We start from the raw sequence: 23,959 nt of genomic DNA, 5'->3' as shown, positions 1-23,959 counted from the left end.
AAACATATTTGGAAAAAAAAAAACGCAGTCTGCTGACAGTGTCCACCAGGTCCATTATACTGTATATAGCAGTACGGTAGGCCACTGCTGTACCTACCTCTGTGTCGTCACTCGTCGTCCATAAGTATACTATAGTATCCATTAATCTACATTGTATACCTGTGGTGTCTTTTTTTTTTATACTATAAACGCAGTCTGCTGACAGTGTCCACCAGGTCCATTATACTGTATATAGCAGTACGGTAGGCCACTGCTGTACCTACCTCTGTGTCGTCACTCGTCGTCCATAAGTATACTATAGTATCCATCCGTCTACATTGTATACCTGTGGTGTCTTTTTTTTATACTATAAACGCAGTCTGCTGACAGTGTCCACCAGGTCCATTATCCTGTATAAAGCAGTACGGTAGGCCACTGCTGTACCTACCTCTGTGTCGTCACTCGTCGTCCATAAGTATACTATAGTATCCATCCATCTACATTGTATACCTGTGGTGCCTTTTAGTTGTGCACATTAAAATATGGAGAACAAAAATGTGGAGGTTAAAAAAATAGGGAAAGATCAAGATCCACTTCCACCTCGTGCGGAAGCTGCTGCCACTAGTCATGGCCGAGACGATGAAATGCCATCAACGTCGTCTTCCAAGGCCGATGCCCAATGTCATAGTACAGAGCATGTAAAATCCAAAACACAAAAGATCAGTAAAATGACCCAAAAATCAAAATTAAAAGCGTCTGAGGAGAAGCGTAAACTTGGCAATATGCCATTTACGACACGGAGTGGCAAGGAATGGCTGAGGCCCTGGCCTATGTTCATGGCTAGTGGTTCAGCTTCACATGAGGATGGAAGCACTCATCCTCTCGCTAGAAAAAAGAAAAGACTTAAGCTGGCAAAAGCACAGCAAAGAACTGTGCGTTCTTCGAAATCACAAATCCCCAAGGAGAGTCCAATTGTGTCGGTTGCGATGCCTGACCTTCCCAACACTGGACGGGAAGAGCTTGCGCCTTCCACCATTTGCACGCCCCCTGCAAGTGCTGGAAGGAGCACCCGCAGTCCAGTTCCTGATAGTCAAATTGAAGATGTCAGTGTTGAAGTACACCAGGATGAGGATATGGGTGTTGCTGGCACTGGGGAGGAAATTGACAAGGAGGATTCTGATGGTGAGGTGGTTTGTTTAAGTCAGGCACCCGGAGAGACACCTGTTGTCCGTGGGAGGAATATGGCCATTGACATGCCTGGTCAAAATACAAAAAAAATCAGTTCTTCGGTGTGGAATTATTTCAACACAAATGCGGACAACAGGTGTCAAGCCGTGTGTTGCCTTTGTCAAGCTGTAATAAGTAGGGGTAAGGACGTTAACCACCTCGGAACATCCTCCCTTATACGTCACCTGCAGCGCATTCATCATAAGTCAGTGACAAGTTCAAAAACTTTGGGCGACAGCGGAAGCAGTCCACTGACCAGTAAATCCCTTCCTCTTGTAACCAAGCTCCCGTAAACCACACCACCAACTCCCTCAGTGTCAATTTCCTCCTTACCCAGGAATGCCAATAGTCCTGCAGGCCATGTCACTGGCAAGTCTGACGAGTCCTCTCCTGCCTGGGATTCCTCCGATGCATCCTTGAGTGTAACGCCTACTGCTGCTGGCGCTGCTGTTGTTGCTGCTGGGAGTCGATCGTCATCCCAGAGGGGAAGTCGGAAGACCACTTGTACTACTTCCAGTAAGCAATTGACTGTCCAACAGTCCTTTGCGAGGAAGATGAAATATCACAGCAGTCATCCTGCTGCAAAGTGGATAACTGAGGCCTTGGCAGCCTGGGCGGTGAGAAACGTGGTTCCGGTATCCATCGTTACTTCAGAGCCAACTAGAGACTTGATTGAGGTACTGTGTCCCCGGTACCAAATACCATCTAGGTTCCATTTCTCTAGGCAGGCGATACCGAAAATGTACACAGACCTCAGAAAAAGAGTCACCAGTGTCCTAAAAAATGCAGTTGTACCCAATGTCCACTTAACCACGGACATGTGGACAAGTGGAGCAGGGCAGACTCAGGACTACATGACTGTGACAGCCCACTGGGTAGATGTATTACCTCCCGCTGCAAGAACAGCAGCGGCGGCACCAGTAGCAGCATCTCGCAAACGCCAACTCGTTCCTAGGCAGGCTACGCTTTGTATCACCGCTTTCCAGAATACGCACACAGCTGAAAACCTCTTACGGCAACTGAGGAAGATCATCGCAGAATGGCTTACCCCAATTGGACTCTCCTGGGGATTTGTGGCATCGGACAACGCCAGCAATATTGTGCGTGCATTACATCTGGGCAAATTCCAGCACGTCCCATGTTTTGCACATACCTTGAATTTGGTGGTGCAGAATTATTTAAAAAACGACAGGGGCGTGCAAGAGATGCTGTCGGTGGCCAGAAGAATTGTGGGCCACTTTCGGCGTACAGGCACCGCGTACAGAAGACTGGAGCACCACCGAAAACACCTGAACCTGCCCTGCCATCATCTGAAGCAAGAGGTGGTAACGAGGTGGAATTCAACCCTCTATATGCTTCAGAGGATGGAGGAGCAGCAAAAGGCCATTCAAGCCTATACATCTGGCCACGATATAGGCAAAGGAGGTGGAATGTACCTGACTCAAGCGCAGTGGAGAATGATTTCAACGTTGTGCAAGGTTCTGCAACCTTTTGAACTTGCCACACGTGAAGTCAGTTCAGACACTGCCAGCCTGAGTCAGGTCATTCCCTTCATTAGGCTTTTGCAGAAGAAGCTGGAGACATTGAAGGAGGAGCTAAAACAGAGCGATTCCGCTAGGCATGTGGGACTTGTGGATGGAGCCCTTCATTCGCTTAACCAGGATTCACGGGTGGTCAATCTGTTGAAATCAGAGCACTACATTTTGGCCACCGTGCTCGATCCTAGATTTAAAACCTACGTTGTATCTCTCTTTCCGGCAGACACAAGTCTGCAGAGGTTCAAAGACCTGCTGGTGAGAAAATTGTCAAGTCAAGCGGAACGTGACCCGTCAACATCTCCTCCTTCACATTCTCCCGCAACTGGGGGTGCGAGGAAAAGGCTACGAATTCCGAGCCCACCCGCTGGCGGTGATGCAGGGCAGTCTGGAGCGAGTGCTGACATCTGGTCCGGACTGAAGGACCTGCCAACGATTACTGACATGTCGTCTACTGTCACTGCATATGATTCTCTCACCATTGAAAGAATGGTGGAGGATTATATGAGTGACCGCATCCAAGTAGGCACGTCAGACAGTCCGTACGTATACTGGCAGGAAAAAGAAGCAATTTGGAGGCCCTTGCAGAAACTGGCTTTATTCTACCTAAGTTGCCCTCCCTCCAGTGTGTACTCCGAAAGAGTGTTTAGTGCCGCCGCTCACCTTGTCAGCAATCCGCGTACGAGGTTACTTCCAGAAAATGTGGAGAAGATGATGTTCATTAAAATGAATTATAATCAATTCCTCCGTGGAGACATTCACCAGCAGCAATTGCCTCCAGAAAGTACACGGGGACCTGAGATGGTGGATTCCAGTGGGGACGAATTAATAATCTGTGAGGAGGGGGATGTACACAGTGAAAGGGGTGATGAATCTGACGATGATGATGAGGTGGACATCTTGCCTCTGTAGAGCCAGTTTGTGCAAGGAGAGATTGATTGCTTCTTTTTTGGTGGGGGCCCAAACCTACCAGTCATTTCAGTCACAGTCGTGTGGCAGACCCTGTCGCTGAAATGATGGGTTCGTTAAAGTGTGCATGTCCTGTTTAAACAACATAAGGGTGGGTGGGAGGGCCCAAGGACAATTCCATCTTGCACCTCTTTTTTCTTTCATTTTTCTTTGCGTCATGTGCTGTTTGGGGAGTATTTTTTTGAAGGGCCATCCTGCGTGACACTGCAGTGCCACTCCTAGATGGGCCAGGTGTTTGTGTCGGCCACTTGGGTCGCTTATCTTAGTCACACAGCTACCTCATTGCGCCTCTTTTTTTCTTTGCGTCATGTGCTGTTTGGGGAGTATTTTTTGGAAGTGCCATCCTGCGTGACACTGCAGTGCCACTTCTAGATGGGCCAGGTGTTTGTGTCGGCCACTTGGGTCGCTTATCTTAGTCACACAGCTACCTCATTGTGCCTCTTTTTTTCTTTGCGTCATGTGCTGTTTGGGGAGTATTTTTTTCAAGTGCCATCCTGTCTGACACTGCAGTGCCACTCCTAGATGGGCCAGGTGTTTGTGTTGGCCACTTGGGTCGCTTAGCTTAGTCACACAGCTACCTCATTGCGCCTCTTTTTTTCTTTGCGTCATGTGCTGTTTGGGGAGTATTTTTTTGAAGGGCCATTCTGCGTGACACTGCAGTGCCACTCCTAGATGGGCCAGGTGTTTGTGTCGGCCACTTGGGTCGCTTATCTTAGTCACACAGCTACCTCATTGCGTCTCTTTTTTTCTTTGCGTCATGTGCTGTTTGGGGAGTATTTTTTTCAAGTGCCATCCTGTCTGACACTGCAGTGCCACTCCTAGATGGGCCAGGTGTTTTTTCGGCCACTTGGGTCGCTTAGCTTAGTCACACAGCTACCTCGGTGCAAATTTTAGGACTAAAAATAATATTGTGAGGTGTGAGGTGTTCAGAATAGACTGAAAATGAGTGGAAATTATGGTTATTGAGGTTAATAATACTTTGGGATCAAAATGACCCCCAAATTCTATGATTTAAGCTGTTTTTAGGGTTTTTTGAAAAAAACACCCTAATCCAAAACACACCCGAATCCGACAAAAAAATTTCGGTGAGGTTTTGCCAAAACGCGTCCGAATCCAAAACACGGCCGCGGAACCGAACCCAAAACCAAAACACAAAACCCGAAAAATGTCCGGTGCACATTACTAATTCCAGTACTTTCTTTTTTACGTATAATCACTAAACTGCATGCCTTTGGTACTGCCCCACTACTGCTAGGCGGGGATTTTAATATTGTACTATCTTCTCACATGCTTGATAGATCCACACACCGACTGACTCAGAAGCAATCCCCAAAGATAGGTATCCCATACATTCAACAACATTTACACGTGTTTGATGCCTGGAGGGCGTCTCATCCTGTAGAGAGAGACTATACCTGTCTCTCGGCAGCACATGGTTCCCTCTCCAGGTTAGATTATTTGATAATTTCTGAGTCCCTCTTTACTAGGATTATTGACACTTCTATTGAACCTATCTGTCTTTCAGATCGCGCAGTCACATGGCTCATTATCTCTTTGCAGCACGACAAAGGTCCCTATAGGCAATGGAGATTTCCACCACATTTAGCTAACTCAGCAACCTTCCGCTCTGCTTTAGAAGCTTCCTGGAGCAATTATAAATGTAACAATAAGGACTGAACTAGACTCCCCCTTACTATTTTGGCAAGCATTCAAACCCGTCATACGTGGGGATATTTTTTCTTTTTGTGCACGTAGAGAAAAATCTCAGCGTGCGGTTTATATTGAGCTGCAAACTGCTCTGTCGGATGCATATTATATGTTTCTCACTGCTCCTACTGCTGCTCATAAAGATAAATATCTGTCATGTAAAATAGCGTTTGACACTATGCTTTCAGAATGTGAATCTAAGTAAATACTCTTTTTACTCCAGCTGTAAATTTCATCGTTACGGTAATAGATCTAGTAAAATGCTGTCCAGTTTACTACGAGGACAACGGCCTTCTACAGTTGTTAAAGCCTTGCGGACAACTGGGGGAGATCTGGTTAGGAAAGCGAAGGATATTTCTGCTGTCCTTCATTCTTTTTACTCAGCATTATATTCCCCTCAACCCTCAGATGAATCTAATAGGACTGATTTTTGGAAGGACGTCACATTGCCTCTTGTCTCCTCTGCCCAGGCGGATTCTTTAATCGCACCCATTACCATTGAGGAACTTAGACAGGCTATAAGTCATCTTAAGACGGGGAAAACCCCTGGCCCTGATGGTCTCTCCAATGATTTTTATTAAATCCTAGGCCTCAAATTAGAGGATTCCTTACTTTTGGTCTTTAAATCTCTACTTTCTGGTGCTATGCCGCCTCTGTATTTCAATACTGCTTTGCTGACAATTTTGCATAAACCGGGCAGAGATCCAGAACTCCCTGGCTCTTATAGACCTATATTGCTTTTAAATACTGATTATAAGTTACTTTCCAAAATTTTAGCGGATAGACTTAAACTTATCCTGCCATTTATTATTCATGATGACCAGTCTGGGTTTATTGCTGGTCGCCATTCAGTTGTCAATGTCCGTAAGGTCCTTGCTACTATGCAATGGTTGGAGTCGTCTGGGGCACCGGATCATCATGCGATCCTTTCTCTTGATGCCGAGAAGGCCTTTGACCTTGTGTCTTGGAAACATCTGTTTGATGTCATGGGTAGGTTCGGTGTCCCAGATGGCTTCATATCAGTTTTAAAACGCCTCTATCACGCCTCCTCATCACACAGTTTAAGCAATAATTATCTTTCACCTCCTTTCCCAATCTTACAGGGCATGAGACAGGGCTACCCGCTCTCCCCCCTATTATTTGCAATGGCATTGGAACCCCTGGCAATAGCTTTACGAAATTCCCAGGATTTTCAGGGTGTTATGGTCCACAATACGGAAGTAAAGCTTAGTCTGTTTTCGGACGATATGCTGCTTTTTTTTGTCAAACCCACCGCAATCTATTACTGCTGTTATGCGCATTATAGATAAATGTAGTTCATTTGCTGGCTTTCGGGCGAATTACTCTAAATCCAGATTGTTACCCCTTTCGTCAGGTGATTAATTTTTTGCCTCTCATCTGATTTTATCTGAATTTACTATTTGCCAGACCCCCCTGAAGTATTTAGGGGTTCTCATCCCAAGGCAACTATCTCTGCTCTACTCCGCTAATTTCAAACCAATTTTGCTCTCTATTCAAAATCTAACTAATTGGATGAAGCTACCATTGTCTATGTCAGGCAGGATAACTGTTATTAAAAGTATCCTTTTCCCAAAACTTTCTTACCTCCTGCAAATGCTCCCTTTGATGCTGTCTATTAAGGATGCTTCCTCCCTTAGAAAACAGTTTTCCACTTTTATTTGGAATGAGAAGAAAGCATGCATATCCTACATGAAATTGATACTACCTAAGTCTCTGGGGGGCCTTAGTCTTCCAGATGCGACGGTTTTCTCGCAGGCCGCTTTATTTAGACATGTTATAGATTGGTTTCTCCAACAATCACTTTTTCCAACTACACCTTAGAAAAAGCCCTATTCCATCCCTACTCACCTAGTACACTTCTACATATTCCTTTGAAACAACTTCCCCCGGGCATACTCTCAAATATTCTTTTCACATACATTTATAAGGCTTGGCGCACTATCAACAATAAACTGAACAGAAATTTCACGTATTCTCCGTATATCACGTTTTGGGGTAACCCTGCCTTCCCCTCTGGTTTGGATAATTTTACTTATGTACAATGGAGAGACAGAGGTATATCTGCTATTAAAGATGTGTTCGATCCTGGAGGCAAATTGCGCCCATTTGCTTATTTTCAAGAAACATGGCAGATAGACCATAAAAGCTTTTTTATGTATCTTCAAATTAGGCATTTCATCCAAACTAGACCTAAAGACCTGGAGGAGGGCAGTGATGTAGATCAAATAATGGCTGTTATGTCCTTTATATCATCTAAGCCATACAAATTGAGGTATCTGTATCCTTACCTAATTGCGCCCACTGCTCATAAAGCTTGGACACGCTCAGTGGATTCATGGTCTGCTGACATACCATTGATTCAGTCTCAGGAGGATTTACTTTCCCCGATAGCGACCTCCATAAATTTTCTTGCCTCAGCAGCTTTACAAGAGGTGCATCTTAAAGTAGTAAATAGAGCCTTCATTTCCCAATCCCAGAGGAAATATATGGTTCCTAATGAATCAGGTCAATGCCCTAAATGCCATTCACAATTTGCTACCTTCTTCCACAATTTTTGAAGTTGTGGAAAGGTGCTGCGTTTTTGAAATAAGGTTATACTATTCATTAATACTGTCTTCTCTTTACAATTGACTAGGCTTCCTGGGCCTTGTTTGATACTTAATTTTGCAGGTTGGGATCTTGGACCCAACTCGAAGCATATTAGCAGTAGCGGATCTTGCCACGGGCAAGCAGAACTTTTGCCCGGGGTGCCGCCTTCCGGAGGGCGCCGCACCACGGCAAGATCCGCTGCTGCTGTGCCCCCCGCTGCGGCTGCCCGCTGTGAAGGGAAACTAGACAGGTAGCGTCTAGTTTCCCTTTGTGGGCTGTCCGCTGTGAAGGGAAACTAGACGCTACGCATCTAGTTTCCCTTCGTGGAGAGGACCTTTTCTGTAATGATGTGCGGTGCACGTTGACGTCATCGCGCACCGCACAGCAAAGGTCCTCTCCACAAAGGGAACTAGACGCGTAGCGTCTAGTTTTTCTTCGTGGAGAGGACCTTTGCTATGCGGTGCCCGTTGACGTCATCGCGCATCGCACATCATTTCAGCGGCGCTACTACTGTACAGGGGTCGTAACTGACCACACCCCCTGTATGAAGCCACGCCCCCTATGGCCGCCCGGGGTGCAAAAAGACCCTGAGCCGGCCCTGCATATTAGACCTGTAATTATTGTTATTCTCACACTGGCGAAAAAAGCCCTACTGAATCATTGGATTTCATCTGCCCCTCCTATGCTTTTAGAAGTCAAACGGTTGATTCTGCAGGTTTTATATTATGAACGACATTGTGCATTTCCTGATATTGAAAGGGGAGTGATCCGTTTTTATAATAAGTGGGAAATATATATTGAACATCTTCCTCATGTGGAGCAATTGAGAATACAGAAGATCTTTGAATCTACTAGTTGGTATTACCTGAAACAACTGTCGTAACCAATGTTTTATCTGCTTCCTCATTGATATTTTCTCTGTGATTTTATGTACTGAAATATGTCCATGTGATGCAATTCTCTACCTCCCCTCTCCCTAGCACTTTCTTTTTGTCTAAGTGTATTCTCTCATCCTTGTTGTGCTACCCTCTGCCATCCCCACCCCTTCCCCCCCCACACCTTTTTATTGTTACAAATTTTGTTGTTATCTGACTGTTCTTGTTTTTATTTTGATTGTATTCCAAAAAATTAATGTTGTATAGAGACATGATGTAATGGGTCACCATAACTTCCATATTGGGGCTTATGGTCTCGGCTGTCGCTTATCATGACTGCTGAATTTTTCTGTACCTTATTTCTCATATGTGCCTGTTTACATAATGATCTCACTGTTGTTTTGCATCCTTGCCTCCTCCTCATGCACTTAATAAAAAATGTTTATACAAAAAAACCCTGGAAAATCAGTGTGGAAAAAGAACAAACTGTGTGTTCAGAACACATCCCTGAGGAGAGTCTAGGGGTGTCCACATTAGCTGTGTGAGTCTGAGATTTCTTACACTGTCACCATAAAGAAGCCTCTTTTTCCTCCTTCCACCATTTGTGCACCATCTGCACATATGGGGGGCAGTACAAGTAAAGATGGTGATGAGGACATAATAGAAATTGAAGATGCTTCTGTGGAAGTGGAACAGGATTAGAGGGATGTGTGTACTATTACTATCTCACACTGAAGATAAGGATGTTGATGAGGTTGTTTGTGTAAGTCAGCCACCGGTGGCTGTAGTTCTTGCCCATGATAAAAAGAAAGCCATTGTGATGCCTGGGCAAAATACCAAAAAAGCCACCTTTTGGGTGTGGGATTATTCTTTATGCAAATCCTGACAATGTTTTGGAAGGCATCTGCTCCATTTGTAAGGGTAATGTTATTAAAGGTAGGGATGTTAGCAATCTAGCCACTTCCACCGTGTTACATAATTTGCAGCAAGTTGATTAACACCCTCATCATCAACATCCTCATTAGTGACCAGAGGTAGTCCTTCCAAAAAATTGGATTGTGGGGGCCCAAAAAAACCAAGCACTGGAGTCACACAAGTGGCAGTTCCTGTCACTGAAGTGTTTGGTTTGTTACACTGTGCATGTCCTTTTTAATATCCAAAATAAGGGTGGGAGGGAGGGCACAAGGACATTTCCATCTCGCACCACTTTTCTTTTCATATTGGGCTTTTTTTGAGTGACAAACATCACCTCTAACAAAGGGAAGTTTACTGATACAAAATTGCCAACACTGGAATCCACCATTACAGAAATCTCTGTACTATGTTACATTAGGCGGCACAGGTATTCCTCAAAGAATTTGTAGTCCATTTTTATGAACATGAGTCTTTTTCAGCATTTCATTAGTTGCTAATTCAAATGTTTTTTTTAAGTAGCTTGCATTAAACAGAGAGTATTCTCCAGTGTAGTGTAGTAATGTACATTCCCCGTCCTCTCCCTATGTTATGGCTTCTTGAGTAGGTTCTAATGGAGTCTGAGCAGGGTTAGCCATCTTGCTATGACATCCCTGAGGCTTTCTAACAGGTTGAGACTGGTGTGCCTCTTAGTGAAGCCGGTGATACAGAGAGTAGCCTGCACGTGAATGAGCTGGCATTGTGTGTAAGATACTGCTGCTGCTGAAGGTGATACACCAGTATCTATAATGGGTGCAGTGTGTGCGGTGCACCCATTTCGTCTATACTTACCTTTCTGGTGACCATCGGCGTCTCCGCGTTTCGGCCCCCCCTCCTCTGTAGCCGACAGCGCAGTTAGTGCTCAGAGTACTAGTGAGACTCTGGCACTGTGCCAGAGTCTAAAGTGCTTGTGCAGGTCTCCGGAAAAATGGGCGCCGTGCCATTTTCCCGGACACCTGCACAAGCGCTGTTGTCTCTGGCACTGTGCCAGAGTCTCTCTAGTACTCAGAGCACTAACTGCGCTTGCCGGCTACAGAGGACGAGGAGGGCAACACTTGGAGACTGCACACGGCTCCCCTCCTCCATAGATATGCCCCTGTGATACACCCACCCAGTGAGCTGTCACAGACATGTAATTTTTTTTTTAACCAGTTCTGCTTGTCCACATATCTGTGGCTAAGTGGCATTTTGTGGTTAAGTGGCATTTTGTAGGCCAATAATTAGGATTTTTTAACCTCCCAGTACAGACGAAGAATCACTGTTCTGGTAAAATGGAAACGCTATGGAATTTGGTAGCGGGGACAAAATTGTCTTCTCAGGTATGTTGCATTGATGGTCTGCTGGCTAACCCCCTCCTCCCTCATACATTTTCTTAGTCAATCCAACAATTAAATTAACTAATGAATCAATCCTTTTATTTTACAGCACCTAGGGCAGCACGGATGGTCTAAAGGTTAGTATCACTATCTCACAGCTCTGAAGTCATGGGTTTTATTCCCCCCATGGCCCTAACTGTGTGGAGTTTGTATAGAGTTTGTGTGTTTCATCCCACAATCCAAAAACATACTGGTAGGTAAATTGCTCACAACAAAAGATTAACCCTAGTGTGTGAGTGTGTGTGTGTAATAGATGGCCAAGTGGTTCTTATCTTCCGTCAAAGTCTACGCTAATCCTTTTACAGCAACTCAGAAGAGAAAAGGCAATAAAAGAAGAATGTTCCATCATTGCGATCCCCAATGCCCTCATTGATTACAATTTTCAAAATAAAAAATTAAATTAAGTTACGAATCAATCAATCCTTAGTTCTGTTCTGATCTTGGCCCTCATTCCGAGTTGTTCGCTCGCTAGCTGCTTTTAGCAGCATTGCACACGCTAGGCCGCCGCCCTCTGGGAGTGTATTTTAGCTTAGCAGAATTGCGAACGAAAGATTAGCAGTTCTGCTATTAAATATTTCCCTGCAGTTTCTGAGTAGCTCCAGACCTACTCCTAGATTGCGATCAGCTCAGTCCGTTTAGTTCCTGGTTTGACGTCACAAACACTCCCTGCGTCCGGCCAGCCACTCCCCCGTTTCTCCAGCCACTCCTGCGTTTTAGCCTGACACACATGCGTTTTTTAGCACACTCCCGGAAAACGGTCAGTTTCCGCCCAGAAACACCCACTTCCTGTCAATCACTCACCGATCAGCAGAACGACTGAAAAGCGTCGCTCGGACCTGTGTAAAATTGAATAGTTTTGTGTGAAATTACTTAGCGCGTGCGCCCTGCGGCCCATATGCATACGCAGAACAGCCGGTTTTTAGCCTTATCGCAATTCTGCTAAAAATGGCAGCGAGCGAACAACTCGGAATGACCACCCTAGTTCTTAATTAATGACAACATTCTTGGTTACTTTCTATGCGGTCATACAGGTTATTAAACTGCCACCCTGTCTGCCTCTGCAGTGCCACTCTGTTGCCCAGATGTGCCATGTTTGAAGTTGGACTGCCATGTGTGTTTGCTGCCCAAACTGTCGCTTAGCTTACTCAGCCAGCTTGGTGCAACCTTTAGGCCTAAAGTGGATAAAAACAATATTGTGAGCTGTGAGGTGGTCAAAATTGGGTGGGAATGACTGGAAATTAAAAAAGGCCCAAACTTTGTGATTTTAGAAATTTTTATCAGTTTTTGAAAAAAATACATATCCAAAACCAAAACACGTGAGGGCGGTTTTGGCAAAACCAAAACACAAAGTTAATACAGATCCAAAACCAAAACACAAGTGTCGGCGCATATCTCTACAAAAGATATGAGGATAAAAAAGAGCTTACCTTTTTTCCTCATTTCTTTTCTATTCCCTGATAACAATAAATTATCTTTCTTTCTCAAACTTTTTTGCAGCATTTCGTATCCAAGTTATTATTATTATATTTTATTTATAAGGTGCCACAAGTGTTACAAAGGACAGTACAGGGATACAAAACTTAACATTACAGTAAATAAATAAAAATACAGTACAGGTAACAAAGAGCACCACACTTCTCAATACATAATACAGCTAAGATGTAAGTAGTGAGGGAGTGATCATCGTACTACTTGGGGCTGGCGGCCATAGATAGAGATGAGCCTTTACCAGCAGGAGAAAAAGCGGGTAAAGATGGTCGCTGAGTAGGAGAGAGCTGTGAGTGATATGTGTCGAGAAGAGGGCTTTGACAACAAGAGGAAAGAGCGCCCTGCTGAGAGGAGCTAACAATCTAGTAGGAAGGGGCGACAGACAGATGACATAATGTGCAAGCAACCGGGAGGAAGCCTGATGGCAGTATGTAAGCAAAGCAGAGATGGTCAAGGCATGAGGCATGGGGATGGAGGAGCAGCCTCAGGACTAGGTTATGCATCGGAAGGGTACACTTTGATGAATAGGTGGGTTTTCAGTGCCTGTTTGAAGCTTTGCAAGGTCGGGGAGAGTCTAATGGAGCGGGGGAGCGCGTTCCACTGAAGGGGTGCAGCACGGGCAAAATCTTGAACTCGAGCATGGGAAGCAGTGACCAGGGTAGAGGAGAGGCAATGGTCATTGGCCAACTGTAGGGGGCGGGAGGGAGTATGAAGGGAGAGGAGGTTGGAGATGTAGGGAGCAGTGCAATTAGAGATGGCCTTGTATGTGAGGGTGAGGAGTTTGAAGAGGACTCTGTAGGGGAATGGGAGCCAGTGCAGATTTTGTCGAAGGGGAGTGGCAGATGTGAAACGGCGGGAGAGGAAGATAAGCCTAGCTGTGGAGTTGAGGACAGATTGCAGGGCCAGTGAGGAGAACGTTGCAGTAGTCGAGCCGTGAGATGACCAGTGAGTGGATGATAAGTTTAGTTGCACTCTGGGAGAGAAATGGCCTGATGCGGGCAATGTTGCAATCTGGAACCAACAATATTGTGCCAGAGCTTGGCTGTGGGGTGCAAAGGAGAGGGAGTTGTCAAGAGTGACGCCCAAGCAGTGGAGTTGGGGAATGGGGGAGATGATGGTGTTGTCAGCAGTGATAGTGATATTGGTAGGGGGTGTTACTCTGGCTGGGGGAAAGATAATGAGTTCAGTTTTGTACATGTTGAGCTTCAGAGAGCGCTCAGACATCCAGGAGGTGATGGCAGAGAGGCAGCTGGAAACCAGAGAGAGGACAGAGGAGGATAGATCAGGAGGGGAGAGGTAGAGTTGCATAGAGGTGGTATTGAAGGCCAAAGTAGTTAATGAGCGTATCCAGGGAAGAGGTGTACAGGGAGAACAGAAGGGGGCCAAGGACGGAACCCTGAGGGACACCAACAAGAAGGATGGAAGGGTGTGAGGTGGTGCCAGAGGCAGACGCAGAGAAGGAGTGGTTATTGAGGTAAGAGGTGAACCAGTCAAGGACAGTGCTAGAGAAGCCAATGTTTTGGAGTATGCGGAGGAGGAGAGGAAGATCCACAGTGTCAAAGGCAGCAGAGAGGTCCAGAAGGATAAGCAGAGAGAAGTGGCCCCTGGATTTGGCCGAAAGCAGGTCATTAGTGACTTTCACCAGGGCAGTCAGAGTGGAGTGGGCGAAAGCCAGATAGTAGTGGATCAAGGATGGAGTTGTCAAAGAGGTAACTTGTTGGATGGCTGTAGACCAGTCGTTCAAGTAGTTTGGATGTGAATTGGAGAAGAGAGATGGGGCGGTAGCTAGTGGGTGATGAAGGGTCGAGGTGTTTTTTTTTGAGAATAGGTGAGACCAGAGCATGTTTGAATGGTGAGGGAAAGATGCTGGTAGAGAGTGATAGTTTGAAGACAGTAGCGGATCTTGCCATGGGCAAGCAGGACTTTTGCCCGGGGCGCCGCCTTCCGGAGGGCGCCTTCGCCATCCGGAGGGCGCCGCACCATGGCAAGATCCGCTGCTGCTGTCGTGCCCCCCGCTGCCGCTGCCTGCTGTGAAGGGAAACTAGACGCTACGCGTCTAGTTTCCCTTCGTGGGCTGCCCGCTGTGAAGGGAAACTAGACGCTACGCGTCTAGTTTCCCTTCCCGGAGAGGACCTTCACTGTAATGATGTGCGGTGCGCGTTGACGTCATTGCGCACCGCACAGCAAAGGTCCTCTCCACGAAGGGAACTAGACGCTTAGCGTCTAGTTTTCCTTCGTGGAGAGGACCTTTGCTGTGCGGTGCGCGATGACGTCATCGCGCACCGCACCTCCTACTACAGTACAGGGGGTGTAAATGACCACGCCCCCTGTATGAAGCCACGCCCCATAATGCCGCCCGGGCCGCAAGAAGCCTCCGAACCGGCCCTGGTTGAAGAGGTGAGCAAGGTGGGAGCAGGCAGTGGGGGAGAGGGAGCAGAGAAAATAAGAAGGGGTCCAGGGTGCAGGTTGAGGAGGGGAGGATAAGATGAGGGAGTGGACTTCCTTGTCTGAAGTGGAACAGAAGGAGGGCAGGGTGGGATAGATGGAGGGGAAGGATGATGGGGGCAGGGGTTAGCAGAGGGGTGACGGGAGGAGATATTGTGTCGGATTTCCTCAATTTTGGAGATGAAGAAGGAGGCAAAGTCAGTGACAGTGAGGGAGAATGGGAGGGGAGGAGGAGGGGAGCGAAGGAGAGTATTGAAAGTTTCAAAGAGACGGCATGGACTGGAGGACTGGGGAAAAGGAGTACTTGGGAAAAGGATTGCTTGGTGTTGTTTCTAGAAGTTTTGGTGTACTTTATAGTGTTAAAGGACTGAAGAATATATTGTATTTTAACAATATATGTAAGGTGGTGCAAGACACACACACAAAAAAAGAAAAAAACACTAAAATCCAGAGAGATTGTCAGAAGAAAATATATTTCAGTATTGCAGAAGCTAAACTACTGCCGAGCACCCTCATGCCCCCTTGTGGCTGAGAGATAAATTGCAGGAGAGGAGAGCATTGTCCTCTAAACCAACGTTTTTCATCCGCTGTGCCGCGGCACACCAGTGGTTATCAAATGTGCTGCCAGAGTTGCCTGGAAAGATGCATCGTCAACACTTCAGTTTATAATTTCAGCCTTGGGCATCACTGGACTCTACTGGGTGGCCCAGATGGGGCTCGGGCAGTGACCAATGGTGACCCAACGTGACATCATAGGTCACATATAACAAGTCACCTATTCTACCCGCCACCCCAGTGCTGGACTTTTCCATGACCAATGAAGACTCAACATGACATCATAGGTCATGTACACATGTCGCCTATCCCGCTCACAACCTGCTCTGCTCTCTGCACCCCACTGCATAAACTGCCACTCAGGAAGGGACATGGAAAGCTGATCTAATTTCAAAGCTATAGTACTCACAAGTAGGGGCCAGTGTATTTCTATTCATTTTATTGCCGTGGGGGACAATGTGCTTTATTACTGTGGTGCACAATGTGTGTAATTACTGTGGGGGACAATGTGGGTAATTGCTGTAGGGGACAGTAGAAACATAGAATTTGAATTTGATGGCAGATAAGAACCACTTAAAGATCATGCTGTTTGGGATCCTGTAAATTGCTGGATTTGAGATAATCTACAACTCTTTATTTTAAGTGTGTTCATCAATTTCACTACTGCTGATGTAAGGCTCACTGGTCTATAGTTGCTTGCCTCTTCCTTGCTTCCACTTTTGTGCAGTGGGACTACATTCACTCTTTTCCAGTCATCTGGAATTACTCCTGTAGCTAGTTACTGGTTGAATAATTATGTTAATGGTGCTTCCAGCACCCCTTTAAGCTTCTTTAGTATTCTTATAGAAACATAAACATAGAAACATAAAATTTGATGGCAGATAAGAACCACTTGGCCCATCTAGTCTGCCCCTTTTACTTTTTATCCTTTAGGTAATCTAATTCTTGGATGCATCCTATCTGGCCCCATTGATTTATCCACTTTGAGTTTTGAGAGTTTTGTTAGGACCTTCTCCTCTGTAAATGTACTTGTTTAATTTTCCTGAATATCCCTGCAACTTAACTTTGGCCCCTTCCCCTCTCTTTCAGTAGTGAATACTGAGCAAAAATAATTAAGATGGTCTGCTATAACATTGTCTCCCTCAACAAGACTCGCAGTCTCTGTCTTTAGTCTTATTATTCCGCCTTTTGTTTTCCTACTTTCGCTTATATGCCTAAAATGTTTTTGCCTCCTTTACCCACTGACTAGGCCATTTTCTCCTCAGCTTGTGCCTTTTACTTTCTTAGTCTCCTTCTGTCTAACAAGACACAACTCTTTGTTTTTGTGTCTTCTTGTATTTCCTAAGAGCCATCTTTTTAGCTTTCACAATACTTGCTACTTCTTTTGCAAACCACACTGGCTTCCTTTTCCTTGTGTTTTTCCTAACCCTTTTGTTACAAAGGTCTGTTTTTTTTCCCCATCTCTCCTTCCAAGTTCCTCCACTCTACCAAAGAATTGCTTACACATTTTGCCACCCCAACAAAATCAGCCTTCCTAAAATCCAACACCTTTGTTTTTGTATGGGGTGAGTCAGTCTCTGTCTTTATGCTGAACCATACTGCTTGATGATCACTGGATCCCAGGTTTTCACCCACTTTTACGTCAGATATTCTGTCTCCAATTGCAAGTATTAGGTCTAATATTGCGTCTTTCCGAGTGGGCTCCCTCACCAATTGCTGGAGGGATGCTCCCTGAAAGGAATTCAGAATGTCCCTACTTCTAGTGGAACTAGCAACAGGCATCTCCCAGTTTACATAGTAAGATTAAAGTTTCCCATGATTATTACCTCTCCCTGTACTGCCATTTTAGTTATGTCCTGCAACAGGTTCTTGTCCAGTTCCTCTTCCTGGCCTGGTGGCCTGTATATCACACCAATATGAATAATCACCTTCTCCTGTGTTTCTATGATCACCCAAAGGGCTTCAGTTTTTCTTCAATACTTGCAGTATTAAGGTAGTATTTATGCTTTTTTTCACATACATTGCTACCCCTCCTCCAATTTTTCCCCATTCTGTCCTACCTTAATAAAGTATATCCCGATATAGATATGTCCCACTCATGATTTTCATTGCACCATGACTCTGTAATTGCCACAATATCTAGATCATCCCTTGTCATCAGTTTGTTCTGGGATTTTATTTCCTAAGCTCCTAGCATTTCCACACATTGGTGGTCATTCCAAGGTGATCGCTCGCTAGCAGTTTTTAGCTGCCGTGCAAACGCTATGCCGCCGCCCACTGGGAGTGTATTTTAGCTTAGCAGAAATGCGAATGAAAGGATCGCAGAGCAGCTACAAAGTTTTTTTGTGCAGTTTTAGAGTAGCTCAAAACCTACTCAGCGCTTGCGATCACTTCAGACTGTTCAGTTCCGGTTTTGACGTCACAAACATGCCCTGCGTTCGCCCAGCCATGCCTGTGTTTTTCCTGGCATGCCTGCATTTTTACGAACACTCCCTGAAAACGGTCAGTTGACACCTAGAAACGCCCACTTCCTGTCAATCACTCTGCGGCCACCAGTGCGACTGAAAAGCTTCGCTAGACCCTGTCTGAAACTACATTGTTCGTTGTAATAGTACGTCGCACGTGCGAATTGCGCCGCATACGCATGCGCAGAAGTGCCATTTTTTTGCCTCATTGCTGCACAGCGAATGAATGCAACTAGCGATCAACTCGGAATGACCACCATAGATCTTAGAGTTTGTGTGCTTTACTGTTCCTAGCTTCAATCATCTCTCTGCCTATGTTTGTTTGGTTTTGATCTGAATTGTCTTCTGTTTCTGTTGCTATGCTTCCTATTCCCTTTGCCTGCAGAAACAATACCTCTGGGTTGGGGGAGCAGATTGCTTTATTCCTATTTGGTTCACTGCCCCCTCTGCTAGTTTAAATAGTTCTTGATGAAGCATCCAAACTGTTCACTTAGTAGTCTTGTTCCCCTTTAAGATGGTTGCAGGCCATCACTATTGTATAAGCTCCTATCTTTACCATATGGTGTGACTATGGCCTAAAATCCAAATCTCTCCTGTGTGTAATTGCTGAGGGGGACAATGTGTGTAAATTGCTGTGGGGAACAAAGTGTGTAATTGCTGTGGGGGACAAAGTGTGTAATTGCTGTGGGGGACAAAGTGTGTAATTGCTGTGGGGGACAATGTGTGTAATTGCTGTGAGGGACAATGTGTGTAATTGCTGTGAGGGACAATGTGTGTAATTGCTGTGATGGACAATGTGTGTAATTGCTGTGAGGGACAATGTGTGTAATTGCTGTAGGGGGGGGCAATGTGTGTAATTGCTGTGGGGTACAATGTGTGTAATTGCTGTGGGGGGGGCAATGTGTGTAATTGCTGTGGGGGACAATGTGTGTAATTGCTGTGGGGGGGCAATGTGTGTAATTGTTGTGGGGACAGTGTGTGAAATTGCTGTGGGGGGACAATGTGTGTGATTGCTGTGGGGGGACAATGTGTGTAATTGCTGTGGGGGACAATGTGTGTGATTGCTGTGGGGGGACAATGTGTGTGATTGCTGTGGGGGGCAATGTGTGTAATTGCTGTGGGGGACAATGTGTGTAATTGCTGTGGGGGGCAATGTGTGTGATTGCTGTGGGGGACAATGTATAATTGCTGTGGGGGTCAGTGTGTGTAATTGCTGTGGGGGACAATGTGTGTAATTGCTGTGGGGGGGGGCAATGTGTGTAATTGTTGTGGGGACAGTGTGTGTAATTGCTGTGGGGGACAATGTGTGTAATTGCTGTGGGGGGGCAATGTGTGTAAGTGTTGTGGGGACAGTGTGTGTAATTGCTGTGGGGGGACAATGTGTGTGATTGCTGTGGGGGACAATGTGTGTAATTGCTGTGGGGGACAATGTGTGTAATTGCTGTGGGGGGGCAATGTGTGTAATTGTTGTGGGGGACAATTTATTTTATTTCTGTGCAGTGTTTTATTACTGTGGGTACTTTTGTAAATAAAAACAATTTCTACTGATTTTAATGGAAAAAAATAACTATTATCAACATACATGAAATCTATGACGATATTTGTTGCTATATCTGATTAATAACACTGATGGTATGCCTTGGCAATTTGAAAATCTTACTTAGTGTGTCGCCAGTTTAAAAAGGTTAAAAATCACTGGTCTGAACAGACTGCAATTGTTTCTGCACATAATGAAACAATTGTACAGTGACACATTCTTTGTATGATGACAATACAAGGAATATAGACACACAGTGCTGCCCTTTCCCTCTGTACACAGACTCATTACAAGACCCTTACCTCCTCCAAGTCCTCTATCCCTGTCGCCACAAACTCCCCCCTTTACTTCCCCCTGCATTCTTTGGATTTAACATTACCCGTGGACTTCTACCTGGAAGAGAGGGCCGGTAAGGATGAAGTGATGTTTGTTTTAAATAATGGATTAAATCATTCAGTGTGTACAGTATGTACTGTGTTTTTTTCTATATATATTTTTTCTTTACAGTGAGAGTAGAGGTGCCAGCTGGCCATTTCTGTCTGGGCATGCTAACAGTTGTGGTTCTTCAAGTACTGGGATGCCAGGGCAGGGGTGGATTGGGAACTAAAAGTTCCAGAATTGGCCTCACATGTGTGGCACCAAAACAACTGTAGGCGGAATCAAAATCAAAGTATGTGGAGACATCGGTGATAGGCAAAGTAACATGTAACACAACAAGTAATGGTAGGGAGAGTTACACCAACAGAAGGCAGAGCAGACACAACACACAGCCATCTGGCTGGTACACAAGTACGGTATGTAAGAAAGGAAAACTGGGGTGACGTTGGATCCTCTGCACTCACCAAATATATTTTTTCAACAATTTTAGCTACATCACGCTATTATCTATTAAAAAAGAATAAGGAATGTTTGTTCCATATGTTGCAATACATGTTGGAGGTCATTCCGAGTTGATCGCTAGCTGAAAATGTTCGCTGCGCAGCGATGATGCTAAAAAACATCACTTCTGCGCATGCGGCGCAATGCACACGCGCGTCGTACTTTCACAACGGCCGATGTAGTTTCACACAAGGTCTAGCAAAGCTTTTCAGTCGCACTGCTGGCCCGCAGAGTGATTGACATGAAGTGGGCGTTTCTGGGTGTCAACTGACCGTTTTCAGGGAGTCATCGAAAAAACGCAGGCATGCCCAGAAAAACGCAGGCGTGGCTGAGCGAATGCAGGGCGTGTTTTTGACGTCAAATCCGGAACTAAACAGTCTGAAGTGATCGCAAGCGCTGAGTAGGTCTGAAGCTACTCTGATAATTTTGTGCAGTATTTTGTAGCCGCTCTGCGATCCTTTCGTTCGCACTTCTGCTAAGCTAAGATACACTCCCAGTGGGAGGCGGCTTAGCGTTTGCACGGCTGCTAAAAACAGCTAGCGAGCGAACAACTCAGAATGACCCCCGTTAAGCTGACCAACTCACACCAATGTCTTTCCCTTCTAGCCAGTCCTGTACTAACTATAAACATAATTGCTTCGCTTTATACCTAGGTTGGGTCTTGCACTGTTAGTAAATATGAAACTCATATGAATGCCTGTTTTAGATGTAATAGGGCAGATGTAAATTAGCTGTTCGCAGCATGAGCATGTTTCAATCATATAGATAAATAACAATAATTGCAAAAATCCTGTTATTAAGCAAGTGACAGTCAGGGCTGCCAAAAGAAATCCTGGGCCCGGTACAACAACTTTCTGGGCCCCCCACGGCCCCCAGGAGGGGGTGTGTCCACAGCATGCTGGGGTCATGGCCACACCTCTTTGGGGGCTGTCTATCACATGAGAAGCACTCACAGGAGCAGGCATGCCGCCCAGCCAGGGCAGTAGAGAGCTTGGCTGCCCCAGGTTCTTTTCAGGGGGCGTGGCCTAATCACAGGAGGCGTGGCCATGCACCCTTAGGAAAAAATACAGAATTTGTTTAATTTTATGCACTTCCCTGGCCACACTGCAGCCCAGCACACAGGAGCATGTGTTGGGCTGAGAAGAAAAGCTGCATTTGCTGCCAAGTAAGCGGGAGGGGGTGATGGACCTGGGCCCCCACTGGGCCCCTCCATCAGACCTGGGCCCAGGTGATTTGTACCCTCCCCCCCTCTCTTGGTGCCACTGGTGACAGTGTATTCTAACTAGGGATGAGTGGGTTCGTATCTCAGAGATCCGAACTCCCCCCGAACTTCATGATCCGAGCCATGATCCGAGTCCAGCTCAGAACTTCTGGCCTTCCTCAGATCCCATAATGAGGCAAAATGTCATCATTCTGCTGTTGGATTCTTGCTGGTGTCGGATTCTATATAAGTCCCGGTGATCAGCGCCTTCTTCACTCCAGCATTGGGGAGTGAGGGAGACAGACCTCTGTCTTTCTGTGGGTGGTGGTGTTAAGTGGGGTCGCTGTGTGTGTACTGTTAGGGGTGCTGTCCAGGTGTGCTGTCCTGTGCTGTACAGGGGTGCTGTCCTGTGCTTTTAGGGGTGCTGTACAGGGGTGCTGCTTTCCTGTGCTGTCAAGTGCTGTACAGGGGTGCTGTCCTGTGCTGTTAGTGGTGCTGTCCTGTGCTGTTAGGGGTGCTGTATAGGGGTGTTGTCCTGTGCTGTACATGGGTGCTGTCCTTTGCTATTAGGAGTGCTGTCCTGTGTGCTGTCAAAATAAAGGGACACTGTGTTGTGTTCTGTAAAAATAAAGAGGCACAGTCCTGTGCTGTTAGGGGTGCTGTACAGGGGTGCTGTCCTGTGCTGTACAGGGGTGCTTCAGACCTGGGATGCTGTTCTGGGATGCTGTCATGTGCTATTAGGGGTGCTGTCCTGTGTACTGTAAAAATAAAGGGGCGCTGTGGCACTGTCCTGTGTGCTGTAAAAATAAAGGGCCGCCGCCCTGTGTTCTGTAAAAAAAAGGGTGCTGTCCTGTGCTATTAGGGGTGCTGTACAGGGGTGCTGTCCTGTGCTGTACAGTGCTGCTGTAGTCCTGTGCTGTCCTGGGGCGCTGTTCCACTGCCCTATCATTCCAGGGGTGCTGCCCCACTGCCATTTAAGCCCAGAGGTGCTGCTGCCTGTCTGCTGTGCTGTGTAATTTTCCAGGGTTGCTGCCTATGTTGTATAAGTTCAGGGGTTTTGCTTATCTGCTGTATAAGTCCAGAGGTGCTGCTGCCTGTCTGCTGTGATGTGTAATTTTTCATGGGTGCTGCCTATGTTGTATAAGTACAGGAGTGTTGCTTATCTGCTGTATAAGTCCAGGGGTGCTAACTATCTGCTGTATAAGTCCAGAGGCACTGCCGTATAAGTCCAGGGGTGCTGCTGTACTTGATCGTAGGTTTAAACTAAAGCATGGAGCAGAATATGAAACAAGCTTCAACATCACAACCAAATTTGTGAAAACATATAGCCGCAAAGGTGGAAATGGAATGTCACACTCGCGGCGCTGCGACTGCCACGCTTACCGCTCCGGGTGCGCTGGGTTTCCCGGCGGTCGTCGCCCCCGGTGGGCTCCGGGTTGTCGCGTCTTGCAGGTGCTGCCTCCGGCGGGTTCCCGGGGTGTGGGCGCTGCCATTGCACCCGGCGTCCACGGGAGCACGATGGGCGGGTGACATCATCGGCCCCTTCCGCCAATCGGGAGAGAGCGGGAAGTTCAAAGGAAGACGCCGTACAGAGCCCCGGCGCCTGAGTATCGTCTCTTCTATGATCACCAGTGCTAGCAGCGTTCAGTGTGGTCTCAAACTGAACGTCTCCTGTGTTCCAGCGTTGCAGAGTATCTTTCAGTGGGAAGTTCCCTGTGCTACCAGCATTACAGTGTGTCACTCAGTGGAACATTCACTGTGCTACCAGCGTTACAGTGTATCACTCAGTGGAACATTCACCGTGCTACCAGCGTTACAGTGTATCACTCAGTGGACCATTCACCGTGCTACCAGCGTTACAGTGTATCACTCAGTGGAACATTCACCGTGCTACCAGCGTTACAGTGTATCACTCAGTGGAACATTCACTGTGCTACCAGCGTTACAGTGTATCACTCAGTGGAACATTCTCTGCGTTACAGTGTATCTCTCCTGTGTTTCCAGTATTATATGATATCTCTAAGTGGAACGTCCTCCATACTTCCAGAGTTACACTGAATCTTAAATCCTCATTTATTTCTTCAACATGGCTCACAATTTCCTAATTCTTCAAACATCGCTCACGAGTTCTTCATTCTTCTGTGTGCTTCACCATCATTC

At 46.2% G+C, this 23,959-nt stretch overlaps 2 protein-coding genes across 6 annotated transcripts in view; one reads left to right on the top strand and one right to left on the bottom strand.

Moving 5' to 3' along the window:
* Window positions 1–23,959, bottom strand: part of LOC134993345 (dentin sialophosphoprotein-like) — a 164,985-nt gene that overhangs the window by 89,513 nt on the left and 51,513 nt on the right. Inside the window, exon 1 of one of the 3 annotated variants that reach the window (XM_063950869.1) lies at window positions 10,646–10,718. The exons of the other annotated variants lie outside the window; for them this stretch is intronic. The gene's annotated coding sequence lies outside the window, so the exon portion shown is untranslated. Of the gene's footprint in view, window positions 1–10,645; window positions 10,719–23,959 lie in introns of those variants that run through there. 3 annotated transcript variants of the gene reach the window in all.
* LOC134993401 (ecto-ADP-ribosyltransferase 5-like) overlaps window positions 10,901–23,959 on the top strand; it is a 157,771-nt gene continuing 144,712 nt past the window's right edge. The window contains exons 1-2 of one of the 3 annotated variants that reach the window (XM_063950873.1): window positions 10,901–11,172; window positions 11,279–11,306. In XM_063950873.1, the coding sequence (XP_063806943.1) occupies window positions 11,125–11,172; window positions 11,279–11,306 (76 nt within the window). In that variant the 5' untranslated portion in view covers window positions 10,901–11,124. Of the gene's footprint in view, window positions 11,173–11,278; window positions 11,307–19,986; window positions 20,129–23,959 lie in introns of those variants that run through there. The other 2 variants (XM_063950871.1, XM_063950872.1) reach the window with 2 other exon arrangements.

The sequence above is a fragment of the Pseudophryne corroboree genome, chromosome 2 (assembly GCF_028390025.1).
Source record: "Pseudophryne corroboree isolate aPseCor3 chromosome 2, aPseCor3.hap2, whole genome shotgun sequence".
Lineage (NCBI taxonomy): Eukaryota > Metazoa > Chordata > Amphibia > Anura > Myobatrachidae > Pseudophryne > Pseudophryne corroboree.
Note: the sequence above shows the minus strand (reverse complement) of the source record. Positions and strands in the feature narration are given on the sequence as shown.